This window comes from Accipiter gentilis, chromosome 13, assembly GCF_929443795.1.
Source record: "Accipiter gentilis chromosome 13, bAccGen1.1, whole genome shotgun sequence".
In the NCBI taxonomy this organism is placed as follows: domain Eukaryota; kingdom Metazoa; phylum Chordata; class Aves; order Accipitriformes; family Accipitridae; genus Astur; species Astur gentilis.
The window spans coordinates 29,858,234-29,877,316 of NC_064892.1; the positions used below are offsets into that span (position 1 = coordinate 29,858,234).

General features: G+C 40.2%; 1 protein-coding gene across 2 annotated transcripts in view; it reads left to right on the top strand.

The window, feature by feature from the left end:
• The first annotated feature begins 268 nt into the window (after nt 1–268).
• AKAP11 (A-kinase anchoring protein 11) overlaps nt 269–19,083 on the top strand; it is a 45,766-nt gene continuing 26,951 nt past the window's right edge. For both annotated transcript variants that reach the window (XM_049815760.1, XM_049815762.1), the window contains exons 1-4: nt 269–336; nt 8,222–8,329; nt 14,565–14,681; nt 18,275–18,322. In XM_049815760.1, the coding sequence (XP_049671717.1) occupies nt 8,270–8,329; nt 14,565–14,681; nt 18,275–18,322 (225 nt within the window). In that variant the 5' untranslated portion in view covers nt 269–336; nt 8,222–8,269. The remainder of the gene's footprint in view (nt 337–8,221; nt 8,330–14,564; nt 14,682–18,274; nt 18,323–19,083) is intronic.

The following is a 19,083-nucleotide window of genomic DNA, read 5'->3' on the forward strand; positions in this document are numbered from 1 at the left end:
GGGCGGTCCCTCATTCCCGCCAATGAGAAACGCGGCGGCCGCCGCCACGTGACGCCCCTCCCCGCCTCCACCGGCGCGAAGGCGGGGCGGAGCGTGGCGGGGGGGAGAGAAATGGTGTTGGTGGGGGAAGCGTCGCGAGAGGGGAAGGCGCGCGCCAAGGGGGCGGGGCAGGAAGGGAGGGGCGGGGCGAGGGCGGGGCGAAGGAGGATGAGGAGGGAGGAGGGGGAGCTGCGCCGCGGCTGTGACGGGCGCTCGGTAGCTCCGTTGCTTTTTTTTTTTTTTTTTTTTTTTGGCGGTGAAATGGCTGCGGGTGCCGGGTGCTGAGGAGGCGGTCAGGTAGGAGGTGTTCGCTGTTATCTCCTTCCCCACTCCCAGCCGTCCTCCGCTGCCCTGCTGGGGGTGGGTGGGAGGCGAGGGGGCCCTCCGCTTCCATCCCCACACAGGGCCGGGGTGTGTAGAGGGGGGGGGGGGGACACACACACGCAGCCTGCCGGCCTGTCAGGCGGGGATGGCTGCAGGCCTGCCGGGGGATCGCTTCGGTGGGAGATCCCCTGAAACCCCTGCCGGGGCTGGGGTTGTCTGTAGTCTCGGCTGGAGGCTGACTGGTGTGGCTGGGGGGGGGGCTGAGGTGAGTTCGCGTCGCCTCCCGCGTTGGTGCGCACGGGTGAAATAATTTCACACACCCCCCCCCCGTTGTCGATATTACGCTTTTTTTAAAAGTGTCTCCTCCCAATTCCTTTCCTCCCTGAAGGGAGGAGGAACAACGAGTTTTGCTCGTTTGCTTTCGTGGTTCTTGTGAGGGGCTTGCTTTATTATGACTGAACTACCTTTCTCTGTTTTCCCCCAATATCCAATGTGGAGGGGGACAAAAAGAAAAAAAAAAAAAAAAGAAAAAGGCTATGAACTCTAGGTCCTGTATTACAGCTTTCTTATTGAAGCCCTGATACAATGCCAGAGTGAGACAGGGAGGAAAAAAAAAGAAGTTATATCGTATCTGGAGAAGATCAGTGGTACTAAAATCAGTGGTAACACAATGCACTTTATTTATCCATGTTAACACTTGGTAAGAGTCTTATGTTGCTTCATATTTGCAAGATTATTTCAGAGCTGTACGGTTAGCCTTTAGTGATAGATACAGCCAATATATAATTAATTCTAGGAGAAAGTAAGTGTTTTTAAACAACGTTGGTCCCATTTGTGCAGGAGTATTTCTTGGTCTGCAGGCAAGGTGATTTTTTGAGGCATGGTAATTGGGTAATTGAATTATGCCATCTTGGTTGATGTCTGGTAATTTCATATCCTTCAAGGGTTCTTTAGAATCTGTTGGCAGCTGAAGAAGTATAGCGGTGGAAAGTCTTAGTCAGTGTGGAAAAAGAATAGATTAGATTATTCCCTCTTTCTGTTAATCATTTGGTATGATAAAATCTTAAAAACAAAAAAACCCAAACCAAACAAACCCCCAAAAGTACTCCCTAAACAAGGTATTCTCTGGTGAAGTTTTCTCTAAGGGGAAATAAGATTGCTTGAGAAAACGCTACTGCTTAAAATATAATACCCCCTTAATTGGTTTAGTTGTGTTATGGACGAAATACACAACAGAATGAAGTACAGAAACTTGAAGAACTGCAGAAGCCACAAAATCTAGACTAATGGATATTGCTGGTACATCAAGTAGTATTTTTTTCCCAGGACATATTCAAGAATCCGGGCCCAGGACTGGGGGGAAGGTGGGGGTGATGATTTTCAGTGATGATCTAGGCAGAGAAAATGAAGGATTCTTTCGAAATTGGTGAAGCTTGGTATTCGTGTCATGCTTCTATGTAACAAAAATACAATGTAAGACAATTAGAACCAAACAAGAAAAAGAAGATCCAACCTTTCATAACTGTCATTAATGCTGACCAACAATGATGTATTCCACCCCCACCCCCTTTTCTTAGTGTGGATGCGGCTGTGGTCAAGACAACTTGTCATTTTATAAATGGACTTTTTCAAGACTGCCAACCCAATTAGTGAAAGTGATAAATCATTAGAAATGAGAAATAAAGAAGCATCCATCAGACTATTCTGCCTGGCTGTCAGTGTAGGCTTTTTAAATTTGGTTTTCAATAGCAATTGTTTTGCTAAGGTTATAAAAGAGTGCATATTATTGTTTTTTAAGGTATTTTTCAACTTCATGTTTGGAATGAATCTTTCAAAGCTCAGTATTTGATTAAACCTGGCTTTTGCAAATCATCAGCAAAGTTCTTTGGCATGCTTCAGGTCATTGTGTTGAAGATAAAAAAAAAAAGTACTTTTTCTTTAAAAGAAGGATGTAATTTTTTTTTTTTAACAGTACTGCAGCAAAAATACTTTTTTGACCCATAATCATAGATACACTGTTGTCATTGTCTAGAATCTTTTATTGGAAACTTAATAAGAACATATGAAATATAGTTCAAATTTATTGCCTACATGGTTCAAATTCCTCATGTCCTTGTGTGCCTTTAACATAGGTATGCACATGTACACATATGCCCCTATAGCTATTTAAGAGATTTACTCACCACATTTGCACTTTATAGACAAAAGATAAATTTTGTTCCTTTCTGTCAGCTAATGATTGTCAATACACACTGACTTTTAATAAATTTAGGCATAGGACAAATTTGTACAAAGAGGTGAAATCCTTGGCAAAATTCCTGTTGGATTCCCTTAAGCTGATTATTTAATTTTGCTTACATATATTCAAACAAGATTGGAAAAGCTAACTAAATGCTTATTACATAGTCTGATGAGAAGGGTGTTCCTCAGCAAATCACTGGAAAAATGGATTTATAGATTCATAGAACAGTTTGGGTTGGAAGGAACTTTTAAAGATCCTCTAGTCCCACCCCCCTGCGATAAGCAGGGACGTGTTCAACTCGATCAGGTTGCTTGGAGCCCCGTCCAGCCTGACCTTGAATGCTTCCAGGGCTAGGGCATCTACCACCTCTCTGGGCAACCTGTTCCAGTGTCTCACCACCCTCATCGTAAAACATTTCTTCCTTATGTCCAATCTAAATCTACCCTCTTTTAGTTTGAAACCATTGCCCTTTGTCCTGTCACTACAGGCCCTGGGAAAAAGTCTCTCTCCATCCTTCTTATGAGCCCCCTTTAAGTACTGAAAGACTGCAATAATGTCTCCCTGGAGCCTTCTCTTCTCCAGGCTGAACAACCCCAACTCTCTCAGCCTTTTCTCACAGCAGAGGTGCTCCAGCCCTCTGATGGTTTTCGTGTGCCTCCTCCGGACCCGCTCCAACAGGTCCACGTCTGTCCCGTGCTGAGGACCCCAGAGCTGGACGCAGGACCGCAGGTGGGCTCTCACCGGATGGGAGCAGAGGGGCAGAATCCCCTCCCTTGACCTGCTCCCCATGCTGCTTGGGATGCAGCCCAGGACACGGTCTGCTTTTGGGGCTGCGAGCGCACGTTGTTGGCTCATGCTCGGCTTTTCATCCCCTGGTACCCCCAAGTCCTTCTCGGCAGGGCTGCTCTCAATCCAGTCATCACCCAGCCTGTATTGATGCTGGGGGTTGCCCTGACCCCGGTGCAGGACCTTGCACTTGGCCTTGTTGAACCTCATGAGGTTCACATGGGCCTACTTCTTGAGCTTGTCCAGGTCCCTCTGGATGGCATCCTGTCCCTCAGGCATGTCAACCACACCACTCACCTTGGTGTCATCTGCAAGCTTGCTGAGGGTACACTCGATCCCACTGTCTATGTCTTTGATGAAGATATTGCACAGTACTGGTCCCCATACAGACCCCTTAGGGACACCACTTGTCACCAGTCTCCATCTGGACATTGACCCATTGACCACTGCTCTCTGGATGCGACCATCCAACCAGTTCCTCAGCCACCAAACAGTCCACCCATCAAATCCATCTCTCTCCAAATTAGAGAGAAGGATGTTGTGGGGGACCATGTCAAAGGCCTTACAGAAGTCCAGACAGACAACATCCGTAGCACTTTCCTTGTCCACTGATGTAGTCGCTCCATCCTAGAAGGCCACTAGGTTGGTCAGGCAGGACTTGCCCTTGGTGAAGCCATGCTGGCTGTCTTGAATCACCTCCCAGTCCCCCACATGCCTTAGCAGAGCTTCTAGGAGGATGTGTTCCATGATCTTGCCAGGCACAGAGGTAAGGCTGACAGATCGGTAGTTCCCAGGGTCCTCCCTTCTACCCTTTTTAAAAATGTGTGTAATGTTTCCCTTTTTCCATTCCCCAGGGACTTCACCTGACTGCCATGACTTTTCAAATATCATGGAGAGTGGCTTGGCAGCTACATCAGCCAATTCCCTCAGGACTCTGGGGTGCATCTTGTCAGGTCCCATAGACTTCTGTATGTTCAAGTTCCTCAGGTGCTCACGAACCTGATCTTCTCTTACAGCGGGACGGACTTTGCTCCCCCAGTCCCTGCCTTGTGGTCCATCCACGCGAGGTGTGGGAGGAGAGGTTGGCAGTGAACACTGAGGCAAAAAAGTTGTGAAATGCCTCAGCCTTCTCCTTGTCTGCTGTTACCAGTTTGCCAGTCTTGCTCTTCGGAGAGGGGTGTGGGGGTACGCTTTCTTTGTCCTTCCTGTTCTGGCTGACATACCTACAGAAGCCCTTCTTATTATTCTTCGCATCCCTTGCCAAGTTCACTTCCATCCACGCTTTGGCCTTCCTGGCCCCATCCCTACCCAACCAGACAGCATCCCTATACTCTTCCCAGGATACCTGTCCCTGCTTCCGCTGCCTGTGCAGTTCCTTCTTGCCCTTTAGTTTGGTCAGCAGGTCTTGACTCAGGCATGCCGGTTTCTTGCCCTCCTTTCCCGATTTCTTACACCTGGGGATCGAGATCTCTTGTACTCTATGGAAAGCGTCCTTAAGGATCTGCCAGCTCAGTTCTGTTCCCTTGTCCCTGAGGGCAGTTTCCCAGGGGGTCATATTGACTAACTCCTTGAAGAGCTGGAAGTTTGCTTTCCTAAAATTCAGGGTCCTGACTTTCCTCTTTGCCTGGCCCATATCCCTCACACCTGCGAAATCCACCAGTGCATGATCCCTGCAGCCCAGGCTGCCTCCAATCTTCACGTCACCGATTAGCTCGCTTGCGTTGGTGACCAACAGGTCCAGTATTGCATCCCCTCTGGTAGGGCTGTCTAATACCTGGCTTAAGAAGTTATCCTTGATGCATACCAGGAGTTTCTGGATTGCCTACAGCTTGCCGTGCCACTTTTCCGGCAGATGTTGGGGTGGCTGAAGTCCCCCAGCAGGACAAAAGCCTGCGAGCATGGTGTCTCCTGTAGCTGGAGTAAGAAGGTTTCGTCAGTGGGCTCCCCTTGGTCAGGCAGCCTGCAGTAGACACCAGCCACAAGGTTCCCTTTATTGCCATGGTCTCTGATTCTTACTCATAAGCTTTCAACCTGCTCGTGGCTATTCTTCAGAGACAGCTCTTGACACTCTGTCTAGTTCCTGATGTAGAGAACTCTCCTGTCCCTTCTGAACAGCCTGTACCCATCAATAGGTGCACTCCAGTCATGGGATTTGTCCCACCAAGTTTCAGTAATGGCAACTGGGTCATAGCTTTCTGGCAGCATGGTGGCTTCCAACTCCTCCTGTTTGTTGGCCGTGCTATGTGCATTTAGCTAGCACCTTGCTAGCAAGGGGGAGATGGTTAAACTTAGTGTGGGTATTTATCAGTTATTTGAGTGATCAATTTTTTTTTTTTTTGGCATCTACTGATACTTACTCAGTAACAGGGAAGTCCCATTCCTCTTACATCTGATACTTCTGCCATTTATTCTCCCCCCCCCCCCCCCTTTTTTGAGTTTATAGTAGGAGGAAATTAAATTTATTAGTAAAATACAATATGCAGAAGTAAAAATAATTTTAAACGGTAGGTTTTATTTACACAAGAAACAAGCTATTTCCAGGCTGTTTTGTTTGTCAGTGCTTTCACTTCCTTTCTAGTTAGCTTTAAAGTTCGGGTACTTCTCAGATGATTGGACCATTGTTCTTTTGAAAATGGATAATAGTTTAATATATTAAAAAGAACACTTTCAGGTTTTGTTGCGTTGTTGGACAAGTGGGACCCTTAAGGTTTCTCTGAAATGGATTACGGAGAGCTGCGATGCTATAGGTGGTGGAAAGAACCTGTATAATTCAAGTACTGAAGGACAGGATGCAGACAAGACAAAATGGTTATGGTGTTATGTTGATAAACCAGTACAGTTTCTGTCCAGCATCTTTCAGAGTCTTTGTACTGTGATTTACAAGTCTGTTGGTTTCATGAGGTAGGTGACACTGCAGGTGGTTCTGTGTTGATGCTTGGGTCTCCAGAGTTTACTGGCTAATGCCACAGGAAAATACTTAACCTACTGCCTAAAGGCAGTGTAACTGCAGACTGCTGTACCTGAGTAAATACAGCGGGACCCAACGTGGTTATAAAGTCATCTCCATGATTTTGTTCTGCTAGGCTTTGTTAAAATTGCTGCAAGGAGCCATCAGTCCAAAAATGTGGAGCCCAAGTAATTGACTTGACCCTATGTGAGAAACCAGCTTTTCCCATAGATGGCTCTTCTTAGGACAAGGATGTATATTTCCCTGATACAGTTTTATTAACAGAGTGGATTAGCCATTTAAGATGGAGCAGTAGGGACGAGTGAAGTGGGTTTCTTTTTCTTGCTTGATACTGTTTCATGGCTATTTTTTTTTTTTTTTAAACACATGAGTCTCAGCAGAAGCATTGTGGTTTTTTAATCTTTCATCCTCAGAAGTTTACTATGAATTGAGTTTTTTATTTTGATTGTATTTATATATAATATGTAATCTAACGTGTACCTAGCTGCTTCATGTCATTGTCTTAATTTTCAGACATCCAGTTAAGAGAGATGCTGTGCTCCAGAGATTAAAATATTGTGGTTTATTTACCCAAGTATAACTTTTTTTCTAAGATTCTAGCAAAGTTCATCTTTATAAATGAAAGCAGAAAGCAAGGTAGAATATGAATAGATGTACCTAAGAATCTCTTGCTATTGCATACTTGAGGAGGTTTTACTTTTATCAGTGCTGGGGATGGAAGAAGAAGATTACAATGACTTGATGCTACTACTCTTCTTATTTAAACTACATATACTCAAGAACAAACCCATATAAATATTTCTGTCCCATATAAAGGTTAAATATGTGGTTGAGATGAGATTGAGAAAACCAAGCTGGTCAGTTGTGCAAAGGAGGCCTATACTCTGATGTCTTGGTGTTTCTTTTTTATTTTGCAGTCATTTTTACATGCATGTGCTCCTTCCCTGGTTTATTTTGGATAGTCTAGGAGTTCCTTTTCCTGGCTAAATTCTGTGACTGTGGGAAAAGATGAAGTGTTAAAACTTGTGTAGAACTTAAAAACCCAGCACATGCTTTTTGTCTTTATTAATACCCTATATTTATTGCCTGTTTTAGGGCATGTAGAGATGAATGAAACAAACTAGATTATTCTGTTTCTTTTCATTGCTGCTGGTTAAACAGAGAAACTTGAAAAACTTGTTCTGATTTCATTGCTATAATTTTTTTGTTGTTCTTGCTGTTCGAATTAGACTTAATGATCAATAAGGGTAGCTGACTCAACCAGAAACTCTTCTGACCTACTTTGATAAATGTATCTTTGATCCCCCCCCTGTTACGCCAGCAGAGACAGGACTGCCCAGAGCAGTGCCAGAGAACAAGATTGTTGGTACCTGTTAGCCTAAACAGGAGTCACATGTGTTTGTCTGTAGTACTTACAGTTGACAGAAATAAATAAGCCAGTTGATTGAGTGAGTAGGTAGTATGTTTTTTCTCTCGAGATTGTTGAAGGGTAGTTCCAGTGCGTTGTATGGTACAGGAATCTGCTGATAAACTTCACCAGAGTATCAGTGATAGTGGAACAGTATTTAATGTAAAGTTCCTCCCCCCTGCCAATGCAGCCTTGAAATCCAGTTAAAGAAAAATCTTGGAACTAACTATAAGGTTTGTGTTTCACGTTTTGTACATTACTTTAAAAATCATTAAGGCAGTACTTCTTTCTAAAGGCAACAGTCAGTATGGATGGTGTACTGTTTAATCTTTCTTGGTTTTAAAATGCTTTATAATTGTTTTTATTGCTTCTTGTTTTGCCTACTTGCATTTTCAAAATGTATACAACCTAAATGGGGAAACATAAAATAATCAAGTATAAATGTTTTTCCTAGGTATTTTTGAGCTGACTTCTTTCATCGAATACTAAGATTGGTAAAATCATGGATTTGTACGCCAGGGCTCAGGGCAATCGAATGAAACCGAGAATATCTGTGAAAAAGGTAATTATCTGTATTTAAAAAAACTTTTCAGAGCTTTTCAATCTTTATTGCAACAGTCTAATAATGAACCAAGCGAACTGGTAGGGTGTTGTGTTTTGGGTTTTTTTTTAATATGTTTTAATTTTAGTTGTCTTAACATTTCAAGGAGGCAAATAAACTGCCTTTGCTTTATGCTTTGGCGTATTTAATGTAATGGAACTGGGAGACAGAATAATTTAAGGAAGGGGTGCATGCTTTTGCCTTTTGTCTTTGCCTTTTGTTTTAAGGTGCGTCCTGGTTTCGGCTCAGGTGGAGTTAATTTTCTTTCTAGTAGCTGGTATAGTGTTATGTTTTGGATTTAGTATGAGAAGAATGTTGATAAGACACTGATGTTTTCAGTTGTTGCTGAGTAGTGTTTAGACTAAGTCAAGGAATTTTCAGCTTCTGATGCCCAGCCAGCAAGAAGGCTGGAGGGGCACAAGAAATTGGGAGGGGACACAGGCAGGACAGCTGACCCAAACTGGCCAAAGGGATATTTCATACCATGTGACGTCATGCCCAGTATATAAACTGGGGGGAGTTGGCCAGGTCAGGGGGTGGGGGGTGGGAAGCAGATCGCTGCTCGGGAACCGGCTGGGCATCGGTCAGCGACTGGTGAGCAATTGCATTGTGCATCACTTGTTTTGTATATTCCAATTCTTTTTTAATTATTATCATTGTCATTTTATTATTGTTATTATAATTATTATTATTTTCTTTTCTGTCTTATTAAACTGTTCTTACTCAACCCACAAGTTTTACTTTTTTTTTCTTTTTCTGATTCTTTCCCCCATCCCACTGGGTAGGGGAGAAGTGAGTGAGCAGCTGCGTGGTGCTTAGTTGCTGGCTGGGGTTAAACCATGACAAGGTGATATGATGAAATCATGATGTATTCATTTGCTAAAATTTGCCTTGTTTATTGGAGTATAACTTTTATTCTGAACACAGATTTTTTAAGTTTATATGTAATAAAATATAAATATGTAGTGTTCACTGAAAACTGTTCTCTGAAGTCTGTGTTAGGGTTTACTGTAATATCTTTAGATCTTGGTTTCTTGACTGGCTTATTGTGTTTACATGAACTTTGAGGCAGTGCTTTGGTGAAAAAGAAAGTATGTCTAGCACTTACGAAAGATTAGTGGGTTTTTTTCAACAGTATTTATTTATTCTTTCAAATTTTGTCACTTTAGCTTGGAGAACATAAATACTCTCTATAAGCACTTACTCAAATGAAAGTTGCATTTTATCCTGAAGGAACAAATATATTTATCCAATCATACTTCTCAAAGTAATTGAATACAAATGAGTTTTTCTAGGTCTTTCCTGGTTACTAATAAATTCCTTACTTGCGAGTGTGTGCAACGCTTAAGAGGAGAAACTGGGCAAGGAAGTATCTTGTCACATGAAAATTGCATTATTTTTATCCGTAAGTAGATTTTGTTGTTTTAAGGAAACAGTGTCTGTGTTATAGGTCCTGCAGAAACTCCTTGAAGGCAAAGGTAAGCATTATGGGACTGCCAGGCAGGTAATCAGTTGTTCCAGGTCCTGATATGGAATGTTAACTGCCATATATTAAGCAGCTTGTAATTATGAGTGAAATTCTTTCACTTTTAAGACACACGGTTTAAAAGACTTTTATTTTATTGGTAAATGAGAAATCTCCAGCTCAAATGGAGTTCTTTAACTGCAGTCAAGTCATTTTGCATTCTTAACCTGAACATAAACCAATTCTAGAGGACTTTTTTAGTCTGCCCTTTATTTGTTTTTCTTCTTCAGTTTAAAAAACAAAAGAAACAAACTAACAACCTTCCCCTCGGTTTTCAGACCTTTGCATTGCCAAAACATTTTTCTAATAATGACAGTGACCAGTGATTCCTCACTGACCGTAATGGTTGCCTAAAATATTAGCTCTGTGAACTGCTCCGTTAATTGCCATTGAGCATTCTGGACTGTGTGGTTCTAGGAACATGAATTCAACCCTTCTTGGGTGTCTTGCAGAATTCTAAATTTTCATACAGCTAAGACTCCAGTGTTTTGGTCTGTGGCTGCCTCCTCTTGATGTTTCCCTGAGGGGTGGCTACTTAGATTATAGTGTGGAACTTCCATCCTTTCTCACAGAGCCAGGCAGTAGGATGGTCAGAGTTGCACTACATTTCATCTTATGTCTTCTCAGCTTGCGGTCTTATTCATGTCCTCTTTGTAATACTTAACAGGAATTGTTGCAGTAGTAGCTCTTAACAGTCAGTGTATGGTTGTGGTATGCACATTTAAAAACCTAAGTTTCCATTTTTTACAAAATGACTTTAAAATATTCAGTCCATTTAAGTCTTGCAGCACATGAAATCAGGAAGAGCTGCTTTGTTACTTAAGAGCTGAGTAAACATGAGTCTCCAGCATTGGACTTGATTTCTCTGCGGATTGTGGCATCTTACAGGTTTGTGGTTTATTAGAAATATTAGAGAGCAGTTGTTTAAAATAGTTCATGAGACTGATTAGTGTAGAATTTCCTCCAGTGTACTGTGCAGGATCCATAGATAATGACTTCTTGATTTGCTGGTCACAAAGGGGACAATGCAAAACTTTGAATTGCTCATTTGAGCTAGAGGCATGACAAGGATTTTCATTGTTCAAGTCTGTCTTGCTCTGTGAACTTTTGAGGATATTTGTGTTTTCCCCTAGTACAACTTAGTAAGTTTGAAATGTGTGCTTGCAATTGAAATAGGATTTCTTGCAAGACATGTGACTGAATTTCTGTGAGGAAGGAGTACACAGGCCTAGCAAGCAGAGCTTTATAGATTGCTTGGGGTTTTTTGCAGGTATGTCTATGTATATTGGAAGTAGTTGTACTATTTATAAAAACAAATATCCTTTTGTTGCAGAAGCCCTGTTGTCCTTACCTAAACTGAGCTGATAGTCTTGGGAACTTACTGGTTTTCAGTTGTTAATGTAGTTGCCTGTGTCCTAGACTGGGGTTGTGAGAGACCTTGATTTCATTGTCTGTTGAATAGGAGGAGTCCTTTGCTGTCACAAACACAATTTTGATAGGAATATGAAAAAAAAAAAATTAAATACAGTCTCACAATTAATGAGAGGAGATTGAAAAAAAACCCCTACTGGTCTTTTTAAATTTTTTTGAACCACACTACTGTAATAGCTAAGAATCTTATGAATTCCAGGCTGAAGCTATTCACAGCAAATTTATACCTGTTTGTTCATGGATGTCATTATTCTTCAGCTTAAATAGTTTTGGTTTGCTTTTTTTTTTTTTTTTCTTTTGCTCATGCTCACCCTCATGATGTTTTTACAGTTGACTATCTGTCCTCTGTCAGCCTCGGTTTTTGGAAACTCTGTAAACTGAGGTTTTAGTCTGCTTTTATATTAAAGCCTCTCCATTCCAGTGATTATCCTTCATAGTCCTACTTTCTGTGCTTGTTGTGAGTTAATCTTCTTTTACATGTGGATGATACTGTATGTGCAATTACACAGGATGTCCTTCTCAGTGACTCTGATGTCAGTTCTTTCACTAAAGGATGCGTACTAGTGTCACATTTGCTATTTGACCATTTGTTGCTATACCGTGATCAAGAAGTCAGCTCAGGTCCTCTATTTCCCAGCTTGTGAATTCACAATTCTATTTTAAAACCTGCTTTTGGTTTTTAAGGACATAACTTTGTACTTCCTATGGTTGCATTTTAAAATACTCTCACGTTGAGCAAGTTCTTCCTGTATGATTTGCTATTACTGGGTTACTGACCTATATCTACTATATCCTCAAAAAACCCGCTTTGCTATCTTCATTCAGGAAAATTCTTTTACAGAAACAGCTCTTTTAGTAAATTCTGTCTTTTTCTGGTTTTGTTAACTTTTAATATATTTCAGCGTAAATAATCTGTGGAAGGCCAGATAGATGAAATCTTTTCTCTATGTATGTTTTGTGCTTGTTGATTTCCATATCTTTATTCTTTGCATGTTCTGAACATTTTAATGTTCATTATTATGATCTTAAAAACATGCATCACTTCTTCCTTTTTTAAATACGCATATTTTATCTCTTCAGTTAATGTAGTGCCACCATCAGTGTGCTACCAGACCTACATATAGTCTTGTATGCTGGTTCTTCCAGTCCTGAGGGAGATTTTCCTAATTGCTGCATCTTTCTTATTCTCCCACTTCAACTTAGTATTCTCCAAAATTTTGAATTTTCCTTCACCTCAGTAGTTCCTAATACCATACTCCTGTTCTGGTTATCCATCCTACCTTTCAGGATGTTAAACTAGGGAAAAGTACTTGCTTATAAATAAGGTATATGTAATAGTTTGTAACCTTAGAAAACCTAACTACTGGAGAATAAAGATGAGCCCTTCTCAAACTGGATCACTGTTGGTCTGCAGAAAATTAGCAGGTCATGTTGTGTGATCTTTTTTTTTTTTTAATTACTATTTTTGAGTGCTGTGACTGATTAAATTATTGTAGAAGCTGAATATGAGACATTTCAACATGCTTGCTTGACTTCACAAATGACTTTTGTATGAGATGAATGGAGGAATTACTGGGGAAGAGTCTTTGAACAATATTGGTATCACAGCCACCAATTTGGAAGATCCAGAGAATCAGAGAGAAAGACACTGTCAGCATACTTTTGGAAATACAAAGATAAATTACGAATGTGTGGAGGTAAATTGCAACTAAACGTGGGGGCAAAGTAATAGATGAAAGTGAAAATTAGAGGAACACTTCATTAATTTACTTCAAATGATCCAATGACTGCTTAAAACGCATTTTAAAATAGTTCAGCTGTTACTTTTCCATAAAAATTACTGTTTTGATAGCTTTAATGTCACTTGGCCTTGGCTGTCAGAGTGGTAGTCTGAGCCTTGTTTGCTAACATTCTGAAATATATTTTGGTAATCTCAAGGATCCTGAAGTGAAGTTTCTACTTTGCTTTTGTGTCTTCGTTCTAGAAATGTTTTCCTAATTTTGTATTGCTGTGAGCACAAGCATGGTGACACTGGCCGCGCTATAATAATTTGGCTTCCCATGTAGTAGTACTTGATACCATTTTTTCTCCAGCAAAAAGCCCATAAATCTTTCTTGAGGTTTAACTGTAATATGTAAGTTCACTTTTTACCATAAAGGGATTGTTCTTGCTGTGGGAGTATCAGAAATGCAAAACATTCTCTGACTAAATTTGGCTATCTAGCACTTCTGCTATTGTTTAAGAAGCTATGCAAATTTGAAATAACTTGTCAAACTGATTTCTCACTTCATTTTTAACACAGCAGTCACGTAGAGAGAGTAAATAACCGGATTAACAATTTATAACCATATTGTGATCTTATTTGTCTTCTTAACTACTTGGTAGAGAAGATGACAGGTTTAAAATAATAATAAAAAAAAGGTTGCTAACTTTCTAAAACAAGTGAGAGGATGCTGTCTTTTTTACAAGCTGAATGAACCAGTTTCTGTTGTTCTCTCATCTTGTTTTATTTGCCTTCAGATACCAGAGATGATAATTCTTTTGTTCTGCTGCACTTTGTTACACTGGGAGAAAGTTTTAGATGCTAAAGCCTTTTTTAGCTATCTGTGGGTGCTTGCATGTCACCATAAGTGTAAATATAAGAACTGTTGCAAGAAGTATTTACATGGGATTAAGTTACAGTTGTTTCATATTCTTCAAGGAATGGGAAAGGAAGATGTGTGTGGAATTTCTTGTTGGGTTTGTTTTTTTTTTTTTTTGGTCGTCTTCCTGCGTGTTGTTTTTTTTGTTGTTGTTGTTTATTTTTCTTCCCCTCTGACTTTTGAAGCCACCTCCTTTACTTTTCTTGGCTAAATTTGCTTTTCATCATTTCTAAGGAAAAGCTGATGGAAAAGTTCCATATACAGGCTTTGATGGAAGGAATAGATGGGGCTTGGATTTCTTCTTGGATTCATCTGTTTATTTTTTCCAAGTCTGCATGTTCTCATCTCTTCTTTTTTTTAATACAGAATGGTCATCTTCTTTTATAACAAAAGTATTGCTTGAAGAAAACAACTTAACTGTTTCAGTTCTGTGTCCTGAACTAAATTTAAACTTCAAACTTGGTGATTTATATACAAAGTAATTTGAAATAGTACTTAGACTAGGGAAACCTGTTGGGGGGCAGGGGACTGATGGATGGACCCTGTATGCAAAACTGAAAATGCATTTTTTTTCTTACATTTTTTCATTGTTTTTCAGAGTTTTGGTGAAGGTGTACTGCACTCTATGAAGTCACTGCTACACAGCAGAAAAGAATTATGCAATGTATCAGCAGAGGGATGTCTAAATCGGGAAGAACAAGATTATTTTATTGAGGTTTGGCATAACCTGACCATTTATGTATATTTTGTGGCTATGAGAAAAAGTGATTTAGCATGAAGCCGTATGCAAAGTTGCGGAATAGTAAATGTGAACAACGCTGCAAGTTACTGGCTGTAAAGGCTGTAAAATCTGTACCCTCTATTGTCATTCTTGAATTCAGTCACTGTAATCTTGAAAAGACCTGTGACATTTCAAGATGACATTTCTCTGCTTCGTAGGATTTGTGAACTAAAAAACCAAAATGTGTGGATAGATGATTTTGTAAGAATTGTATAACTGGGTGTACTGCATTTGTGAGCACTCCTGTGATTGAGGTTGTATGGATGGTATCCTAACAAAGTAGCAGAACATTCTGATCCAGGTCTGAAGATAAAAGTTAAAGTGATTACTCTTGTTTGCCCTGTGCTCAGCACTAAAAGGTGAAGCCTTAATATTGCAGATCTACACTTCTTTTACATTAATACAGAGGGGCCAAAAGCTGGCAAAGGTCTGGAGATAAAAGAAGTAGACCTGGATAGAATGCAGGACTGTCTAGGTAAATCTCAAGCTGTGAGGAGGAATGACTAGAGCTATTTGAGTTACAAGACTAACAGCAGCTTCTCTAAAGGGAAGAGGAAAAAGTAAGAAATGATGTGTACTATGTATCTCGTATTAAGTGTCTTACAAGACTGCTAAGTAGTAGTTGGCAGGCTTGACAAGGAGCTTAGAGGAGGAAAGGATGACCTGAACTGGCCAGGCAGAGGAGCTGAGATAAGGAAAAATGAAGCAAAAAAGACTTGGGAAGTGGTTAGGGAAGACTGATGAATTGGGTAAGGAGTAGCAGGAAGAAGGGAAGAGGCAGATTGTGTGACCAGCAGAGATGAGTTAGGATTGCCTGGATAACACAACACCAGGGTTTTTGGGACTGGCTGGATGGTGAGGTTGTGACCGTATGGAACATTTGGGGAGCAGGCAAGAAGCTGAGTTTGTGAAAGATGAAGAGCTGTGACAGATTAGAGGTAAGGAAGAATAGCTAAGCAGTGGAGGAGTGGGCAAAGCCTTGTCTGTGTCTGTTCAGACAGACCATACTCTAGAATCTAAAAACCCCTCAAACGTTGTGTCCTCCCCCTGCCTTGCTCCTTTCTTTTTGTCTTGTAGCAAATACCTGACAAATAGCTGGCAGTGTGTTTTATATGCCTGTAATAATGGTCCCTATGGAGAAAAATAGCTGACTATATTTAGGTACCTTATTAGTTCAAGCAATTAAGAGCCCTGTGGTTGAAATGTAAGAGGGTCAATATCCTGCCACAGAACAGGTATTTTTTTTCTTACAAAAATATAGGGAAAGACACCTATATGCAGAATAACGTTAAAAGAACATTATTAGGACTGCATAGATAATTACTCAGACTTAACAAAAATCAGAATTTAAGTTTTCCTGTACCATTTTAGTTCGTTTCCTCTCTACCCGTGGGTTATGATAACCTTCAAATACAGGGTCTCATACACTATTTTTAGTTTAAAGAAAAGACTTGTGTTACCGACTGTTGGCCTTTCTATCTCCCTGGCCTACACTCCAACAGCTTATGAGCTGGTGTACCAACTTCAGACATGTTCAAGGTATTAAAAGGTGATTATTTTTCTGTGAAAACTGGAGTTTGGGCACGGTAAAGAAATCCAAATCAGTGTGGTCACTGATGAAAAAGTAGGCAGACTTGGCAGTGGTGCGGTCTCTTTGACAGGAGTCTGCTGGTCCGTCAGTGTACATACGGACTGGCTGGCCTTCGTTTGTGTGAAGCTATGACTCCTGCACACTGCCCTGTCTTGTACAATAAATTATCCCGTGGGAGGAGGAAAGGATTGGAATCATTATCTTGAGGAAGAGGAAGGGGCATGTAAGAAGACAAAAAAGCAAACACCCACAAAAAAGCCAAACCCAAACTACCAAAAAAACCCCAACAGCAACAAACCCTAAAGCCTCCCAAAATGTTCTTCAGAGAACTAGGGGTTTTTTTTAAGTCCTTTAAATTGTTTGCTATTTCGCCTCTTCTGTGGAGAAATTCAGTTCATATTGTAGGTATTGTACAGATAAAAAGATGTAGAAGTTGAAGGGCGTCTTGCAGATATGGTGCAGATAAAAGATTTAGGAGTTGAAGAAAAGATGTAGGAGTTGAAGGGTACATTGCTCAAACAGGATCGTTTCATAATTAACACAGTGAATACAGTGCTGGAGACCTGGAATTTGCCTGGAGCTATTTGTAATGCTACTGTGAAGCATTGTTTCATTTATGATGTTGTCATAACTGAAATAAGGATAAGTGGATGTAAACAGGAAGATCTTTTCTGGGGGCACAGTAGCTTCCCAGCATGAGGCCCTCTGAAATAAACAGGTCGGAATTTTTCATATTTTAGTATGATTTCAGTTTAAAAGAAAGTTTGGGGTCTTTTTTGGTTACACTTTGAAATACCATACTCAAAACTCAAGTACAGTTCAAAACAGAATTGTTCTTTAGCCATTTTTTTTCTAGTTCTGTCCATTTCAGAGATTCTGTGTATACACAAGCAAGTAGCTGAACCAGTTAATAATAAATAATTATAAACATAGTGATGTTCTTTGCTGGTGTTAAGCTTGAGAACCAACTGACTACCTTAGAGTAACAGGGAGTAGCTGCTAGAATTTAGCATGAGCTGTGGCTTGAGATTAGTATGAGCTGTAGCCTTGGGGTTTTTTTGGAGCATGCAGATACCCTATTGATTTGTCATTAGGGAAATACTAAATGAGAACCGAGGAAATCTGAAACAAAGTTTGAGTAGTGGTTGTAAAATAGGTCATGATCTGACACTGAAGAATGAAGGCAAGACAAAATACTGACTCTCTTTGTTCTGTTTGTGTTGAATGATACAAGACACGTGGAGACAGAAGAGAGGGGCAATATGTGATAAAATATCTCCCCTGTCCACAAGCACAAAAACCTTAGGTAAAGCTGACGTTTCTGACATATTCCAGGTTCCTGAGCCTGACAAGACCTTTGGTTTTGAGGTTGAATATTTTAATTCTTTTAATTTAGGGGTTTGTCTGCTTGGATATTGCATGCAAACATGTGGCTGAAGTAATCTGTTGTGTTTTGGCCTTAGGCTAAATCAATTTACATGGTAAATTGTATAATGTGCTGGCATTATGCTCTTTTCAGTATATCCAAATGCTTCCCAGTTTGTAGCAGGGACAGATTTCAGACTGGAACTGTTTTATATGTGTCCAGCCTGAAGCAAGGACAGATGAGCACTGATCTTTGCAAAATCATGTTTATTTTTACAGATGTAATGAGGCTTGTATGTGTTGCGCAGTGTATACCAGCCAATAGGCGACTAGAAAAGTTTCTGTATACTGGGTTTTAAATGTTGTATATGCTCTTGAGTCTGGTCTGACCTTTCACAAGTCAAATAGTATAGCGCTACTATTCTTTGCTATGCTACCCTAAGGTATGGTTTTCGTGGCAGTAGAATGAAGCTTTATGGTAAAGTCTGCTGAATTTTTAACTCATTAATATCTGCAGAAAATGAATAAGTTCTTTTCTGTACTTCAATATAGTCATGTATTTATTTTACAGATTACATTTATAGGTTTTGCTGAAGAGATGGGTACTGCTCATTTGCAGGTACAGTATGTATCTATCTATATTGGAAAATAATGTTCTTCAGCACTGGTGATTTCTTCTAAGTAGTACCTAGTTTTTTAGATGGAGGAATTTTGGTGTTTGAGAAATGAAATACATGTATCCTGAGCATTTAAAAACCTAAGTTTTAAATATTGTTGAAAGGTAGAAAATAAATATTTTAATATGATCATCAGTGTTTTATATGTATTTAAAATACTACCTGGGTCAGCCTTTGTATTAGAATGATCTGGAACAGCTTACTTAAAGTGGGGGGGCATTTGTTTTGTGTGGAGGGGGGGGAGGGATTTGGTTGGTTGTGGATTTGGGTTGGGGTTTTTTGTTGTTGTTAAAAACCTTTGTGTATCAGTATTTTGGTTTGTAACCTTCTTCTTAGTAGAGTTGTGCTTATTAATATGGTACAATTGTCATCTGCAAAGTTAAAACTTTACTGAATTGACTGCTAGCTGTGAATTGCTGGTGAGGGACCAGGAGTCGGCATTACAGTTATGCCTTAAGATATTCTGGAGAGTTAGATGAGGAAATACTGTTTTAAAAGGGCAAGTGCAACAAACTAGTGTGGTTGTGCTGTGCCATTTTAAGAAGTTAAGGATTTAATCTTCCTGCGCAATTTACACAAGTATAATCCATAACATACATCTTTACAGTGCAATTCCACACTTCTAGTCTAGATCTTAGTAGACAGAGATTGCTGTAATAGTTTGCTGATGTTTAAAAATGAAAAACAGAAACTCTGAATCCAT